Here is a 6,552-nt window from a genome sequence, read left to right as displayed (position 1 = left end):
GAGCTAAATAAACTGTGCTGTAAACACATGGAATCGTCGCCGCCTCTTCGAATGTCCACGTATCGGGTATTTTCCAACAGAAGTCTTTATCTTTCACAACAACGTTTGCTATACAACTAAAAGGAATAATTTTAATTCAATTTAAATTTTATGATATTACGCAACATTATTATTTTGGATTATTATTTTTTTGGAACATTATTTATACCCAGTGTCACGAAGTCCCATTACTCGTTGCCCGTTGGCATCGAATCCTGCGTATTCCAATCCAAAGGGCATGTATTGAAACAACCGCCCTTGTGAAATCGCTTGATTAAATACTAATTTGCCAGTCACAAGCATAACATCTTTGAAATTGAGTGATGAATAAACCACATACACTAAATCTTCACGTCGAGATTCGACGCATCGATTGTTTTCTATCCAACAGAATGTGCTTAAATCACCACAAATCTATAGAGAAACAATAACTTTATATGATGACATGACACAATGTAAAACAAAATTTTTAATGGAACCATCACAAAATTTAAAACACATATAACATACAAACATTAATATGAATCTATTATAGAATGTTTAAACTAAGATGAGGAAACACCAACACGATCAAACCGACCTTTGTGTTTTAATAATATTTATATGAATAAATCTCTTATAATTTTCGGCATCTCTTTTTTCAGCAATCTCTTATAATTTTCAAGCAAATTGCACACTAAATATTTGTTAGTCTTAAAAAATAGTTCTAAATTAAATCTGGAGTAATATCAAAACTCTCTTTTAACTTATAAGTACCTGCAATTGACAAAGTAATTTAATAATTTGATGCTATATAAATAATAAATATTTTTAAAATTCTGTAAAATAATTTAATTATTTAAATAATAGTGTTTAACTAAAATATTAAATAAAAGTATTTTAAAATAACAATTTGAAAATACTTATTGCAAAAAATATATTATACTGGTTAACATATTATTTTTTGCAATAAGTTTACATGATTTAAAAAATGCTCTTTAGCATCAAATTATTAAATTACTTTGTCTATTTAATTGTGATATTACTCTGGATTCAGTTTACAGTTATTTTTTAAATTCGACAAATATTTGGTGCGCAGTTTGCTTGAACTGAAAAAGATTCACATATAAATGTTATTAAAACACGATTCGCGCTTTAGTTTGACCGTGTTGGTATTTCCTTATCTTATAATTACTTGTTACATAATATTATATATTACACAATAATAGATTATCAATATGATTTGAGAAGATTTGTAAGTACCGTTTGGCAGACATGAGCGCTAGATACAGGTTCAACTTCCGGTTGTGATAATCTTAAATGTCTATACGATCCCCAGGTCTTATTAGAACGCAATACGTTAATGGTCATATCTTTTTGCAGCTGTTGTAAATAGAAGGAATCTTGTAGAGAAAATTTAGGAGCCTCCTTATCTTGAATAAACACACTCCTAACAAGTTCTCCGCCTGGTTCTTTTCTCAAGCAATTCACAAAACCCAACAAACCGCACTCAAAATCTCTCTCACCGACAATTATAATTCTACTCTTCTCTTTGTTCTTATCGCTCACAAGCGACTTTAGATCGTCCAGCCAATTGAAATTATTATTATTTATAAAGACAACAGTTCTTTTTTCTATCAAAACTTTCTTCTTCAGAAGCACAATTATTTCTTTATCTGTGCGCTTTTCAAGAATAACATTTAATTCGTATTGCTGCAAGTATTTCTTATAGTCAGTTACGTCGCAATTCTCGCGCGTCAACAGATAACCACCTTCTCTCAAAAATGGCAACAGTCGCTCTAATGAGGTTTGTCGTTTGGTCAGAAGATTGAATCCGGCAACTATTAAAGCTTTGTCATCTATGGACGCTTTGTTTAAATCTGCGATTGAAATGTCTTGTGATAAATCTGATGGATTGAAACGATTCGGCGATGTTAATAGAGTGATATTCGTTTGTATCAATGGCATATCATTAAATGCCTCAATTAGTAATGAAGATGAGAGATATTCTAATGGAATATCATCGTCATCTTCTACTAGCTCAATGACTTTCACTTTGACAATTTGATGATCTTCTAGCGTGAGTTGCGCCGATATCCGAATCGCTTCATTTAAAGAAATCTTAGTGCGATCACAATGAGCTACAAATAAGTGTTCTTCAATAACTGCATCTTGGACTAATTTTCGGCGAGTGATCTGAGAGGCTTTAAGACCACGAATTTCTACTCCGCCAGCTATAATCGTATCTATCTCTTTATAAATTCGTATTGGTAATTCTGTAACAAGATAATTCAAATAATTACATCAAAGACATTTTTTTACACGATATTCATGAATCAAAACAAAACAATTTTTCGTATTAAAAGAATATTTACGTTTTTCTTTATTCAGCGTAGCTTCCAAGTCGTTAGCGTCTCGTAGCTTCATTGCATGAAGCTCGGGATTAATTACCAATTTCTGAATACTCGTAGGAACGTACAAATCCCTAGTATCATAATCAATGATACGCATCTGTAACATGACATCCATAAATGTTACCCAATTGTTTTTCCAAATGATATGCCCTTTTTTGCCTGAAACAGATACACTCTTTAATCCACGAAACAAGCCGCTGTACTGGTAACCACGCAGTTTCAACTCTTTGTAGATATCTCGTGCGATCATATGTTCTTCCTCATCGTTGTTTTCTGGTAATAGGTCTATCGGAATCATTTCCTGTTTTGGATTTGGTGTTTCGTATACTGTACCTGTCACAACAACGCTATCACTTTCAGTTATTTCGAACTTCCCATCTGTAATATTTTAATACCCGATTATGCGCATTCTTATCTAGACCTTAAAATTACTCTCATAATACCTTTCTGAATCGCAATCCTCAATTCTACAGCATTATTTCTTGATAAATGAGTAGCACGAATAAATTTTACATCTTGGAATATTATCGGTACTGTTGTGTGCACTATTCGTTCTTTCATCATGTCGATAGTTTGCCACACGAGTGCAAGATAACCCGTCGCGGGTAGCAAATTTCTTCCATCAATTACATGACCGCTCATATACTCATATTCTTCATCGTCAATTAAGATTTCAACGTATCTTTCTCTGGATTTTATCACTTTTCGTTGTTCATCTGTCAGTATAAACCAATCTTCAGAATGATCCCATCTATAATGGAATATAAAGTACGGTGAGTTAATACATTACATAATTATTATATATATACAGGGTGTCTCATACTCAATAGTACAGCGCTTGTGGGCAGGTAGTGTGGACCTAACTGAACAAAAAAGTCCTCTACCATTTTGCGATCTTCGCAATAGTTTTCGAGATATTAATATATAAAGCTAGTCGAATCCAAACGCGCGACGAGATACGCGCGCCCGCCGCGGACCGCAATCACCTCCCCCGTGCGCCTAGTTGGGGGCGCGTGGTGGGGGTAACTGATTGTCTAGCACACGGCAATGGATTACCCCCACCACGCGCCGCCAACTAGGCACGCGGGGGAGGTGACTGCGGTCCACGGCGGGCGGGCGTATCTCGCCGCGCGTTTGGATTCGACTAGCTTTATATATTAATATCTCGAAAACTATTGCAAAGATCGCAAAATGGTAAAGGACTTTTTTGTTCAGTTTGGTCCACACTACCTCCCCACAAGCGCTGTACCATTGAGTACGAGACATGTATATATTATATATGTATAATTTTTTTGCAATTTATTTTATGATTATAGTAATAAGTATTATATACCTGATCGATGGGGAGATCATAGGAGTTCCTCGACTAACTGGAAATGTTATAGACGGATACAAATTGGCAACCTGCGGCTGTAAGCCACAGTTGTAAAGCTTTCCAATTCCTTGAAAAATTATATTATTGTTTTGTTCAGCGCTTCGAATTAATAAAATGTTCGTAACCTCTGGATGCAAGGATTCTTTCAAAACATGCTGCAGAACATCGTCTGGTGCGATTTCGATGGTCACAACGTTATTTGGAATTAAATTCCTCGCTTGTTCAAAGAGAACAATGTTTAATATACTATACGTATGATAGTCCGCCGATGATAATTTTGATGCTGAAGTGTGCCATTCAGCACGAGGTATGGAAGTACTGATCCATTTTGGACTCCTCTTATTTGGCTGTGGTATTATTTTGTTTAAATTAAACAAAAGCTGAGATTCCACAGATGAGAGATAAGAACTGTGATACGGCGCGTTACAGTGGATCTCTTTCACATAAATATTATTAACCTAATAACCCAATAATACAATAAATTTAACACATGCAGGTGTGAATAATTGTGGCTTAAATTTAAGAATTTGATTTTTTAAATAATATCATTTATATAGGCAAAGTTTTCTATCCACTTATAAAATACGCAGAAGCTATTCAATTCTACCTGTAATTTTTTCATAAATTTTTGCATGGATTCTGTGGGACCACTAATAATGTTACTGTTCCCGCTATTGCGGCATACTATTTCAATATTCGCTGGACATATATTTTTAAGACATTTGTAATCAAATCTGACAATTGCCATAGAACTACAAATTAATTTTCCTTCGGCACACGTTAAACCAATAAAGTATGCTGCTAAAATAGTTTGTTCAATGGTAAGACATTTATCTGCATATGCGCAGCCAAGTTCACCAGCAGAATGACTAATCATGTAATCCGGAGTAATTCCTAAGGATGTTAGGAGATCTACTAAACCGATCTACAAATATATACCAATAATTATAGCTGGATACTATAAATATTAAAAAATTTATTACTGGTAAAATAATAAAATGTCATAAAAAATATATAAATCTAGTAAGATGCTACTTTTAATACGCAGTGAAATAACGACATAGAAAATTTATATTTATTGTATATGTTTTACTAATAAATAGAATAGAATAATCTTTAACAATCAAGGCTCAATAATTAAAAATAAATTACTATATACATATAATGGACTATGAACTTGAATGTTTTTTCGCTCCAATATTTACTAAGTAAACAATATCAAAATTAAAGTATATATCGTACTTCAATCCAGAAAGTATGCATGAAGATAGTTGTGTAGAATATAAACAGAATTAATAAAATATTTTAACGTTTTTTAACGTTTTACTTAAGTACTAAATTAATGTAAGAATTTTAAACTATTGTTATTATATAATGTTTTAATCTGTTTACCGTTCATAACATTGATAATGACCCGATCGGAGTTAAAACGTCTGTGTTATCTGTGTATATTTACCAGTTATTAATTTACTTGTTAAATATAGGAGCGAAAAAACATCCAAGCTTTGGTTCATAGCTCATTATATGTATTAATTTATTTATAATATAATATTTTAATGTATTGTTTTTTGAAATATTTTACCTGAATAGCAATAATTCCAAGAAACGCGTATAACGCGTTTTCGCACACTTTTTCTTCTGTATTTGTCAAAATATTTGTGACACTTATACCATATGGTTTTAAAACAACATCGCACATTCTTATCGCATTTGTAAAGATTTGAAATTTCAATAAATTTCGACCTAATTTTAATTTAAATATCAATTTATTATTTAGATGATGCTGTAAATAGTGTTAATAAAGTATATATAAATATTAAAATACCCATTCCTGGCCATTGCGAGCCTAAGGCTGAAAATATAAAGCAAACAGGTCTTTTCACATTTTTACAACTTTGAATTTCTTTTATTGATTCTTGTTGCGAAGTATTTAGTATGATATACCCTCTCCATGAATGACCGTCTATATTGCCCGAATGGATGTCGTGTAGTAAACGGATATACTCTACATCTATCTGATGATTAGCAATCTACAATAATAAATTTTTAAAATAAAAAATATGACATAATATCTTTAATTGTCCAAAATAATGTCAAATGACTTTTAAAATATATACTAACGTCATTTAAAAACAATTTCACTGATTCTTTAGTGCGTCCAGATAATATTACAAGTCTTGGCAAATCATCATTTGGTGTGCTATTAACTTTTTGTTTTTGATTCCACTTTAATAGCATATGAGCGTTAGCCCCCCCAAAACCAAAAGAACTAATACCTATGTAACCATTTTTAAGTGGCATTGGTTCTTCGACGACACAAACAGTTCCGTTTAGCAAGGCATCTATATCATTCCGAGGCGACGAATAATTGATATTTGGTGGAACAAAACCGGTTTCAAATGCTATTATTACCTTAAAAAATCAACAACAATTTTAATTATAATAACACCCATACAAAAGACTTTTGGAGCCTATAACTATATATGGGCTATTCCATGTGAATCGGATCAGTCATCTCTCAGAAATTTTTTTAATTTTGCACTAAGGTAGTACTTTGGGAGATAGAATTTTGTGCCAAAGGATTTTTTTCTTATTGCAAAATTAATCGAAATATAAACAATTAAGAATTAGACTATTTTTCAAAAATTCATAGCTCTGTTACTAATCATGCTAGCTAACTGCTTTTTTTTTTCAAAATACGCGAAAAATGTTTTAGTTTACGAGAAAAAAATGAAGATTCCAAAA

General features: G+C 32.3%; 1 protein-coding gene across 1 annotated transcript in view; it reads right to left on the bottom strand.

Annotated features, from left to right (window-relative positions):
* Positions 1 to 6,246, bottom strand: part of LOC105448020 (fatty acid synthase-like) — a 6,610-nt gene extending 364 nt beyond the window's left edge. The window contains exons 1-10 of the mRNA XM_011686379.1: positions 5,929 to 6,246; positions 5,633 to 5,837; positions 5,390 to 5,550; positions 4,415 to 4,732; positions 3,766 to 4,265; positions 2,876 to 3,183; positions 2,394 to 2,810; positions 1,282 to 2,294; positions 209 to 453; positions 5 to 116 (exon numbers count right to left, since the gene is read on the bottom strand). Of these exons, the coding sequence (XP_011684681.1) occupies positions 5 to 116; positions 209 to 453; positions 1,282 to 2,294; positions 2,394 to 2,810; positions 2,876 to 3,183; positions 3,766 to 4,265; positions 4,415 to 4,732; positions 5,390 to 5,550; positions 5,633 to 5,837; positions 5,929 to 6,108 (3,459 nt within the window). The 5' untranslated portion in view covers positions 6,109 to 6,246. The remainder of the gene's footprint in view (positions 1 to 4; positions 117 to 208; positions 454 to 1,281; positions 2,295 to 2,393; positions 2,811 to 2,875; positions 3,184 to 3,765; positions 4,266 to 4,414; positions 4,733 to 5,389; positions 5,551 to 5,632; positions 5,838 to 5,928) is intronic.
* Positions 6,247 to 6,552: the final 306 nt, after the last annotated feature.

Source organism: Wasmannia auropunctata, unplaced genomic scaffold (assembly GCF_000956235.1).
Source record: "Wasmannia auropunctata unplaced genomic scaffold, wasmannia.A_1.0 LD336090.1, whole genome shotgun sequence".
NCBI classification, from domain to species: domain Eukaryota; kingdom Metazoa; phylum Arthropoda; class Insecta; order Hymenoptera; family Formicidae; genus Wasmannia; species Wasmannia auropunctata.
The sequence above is the reverse complement of the archived record's forward strand: the minus strand, read 5'-3'. Positions and strand labels throughout refer to the sequence as shown.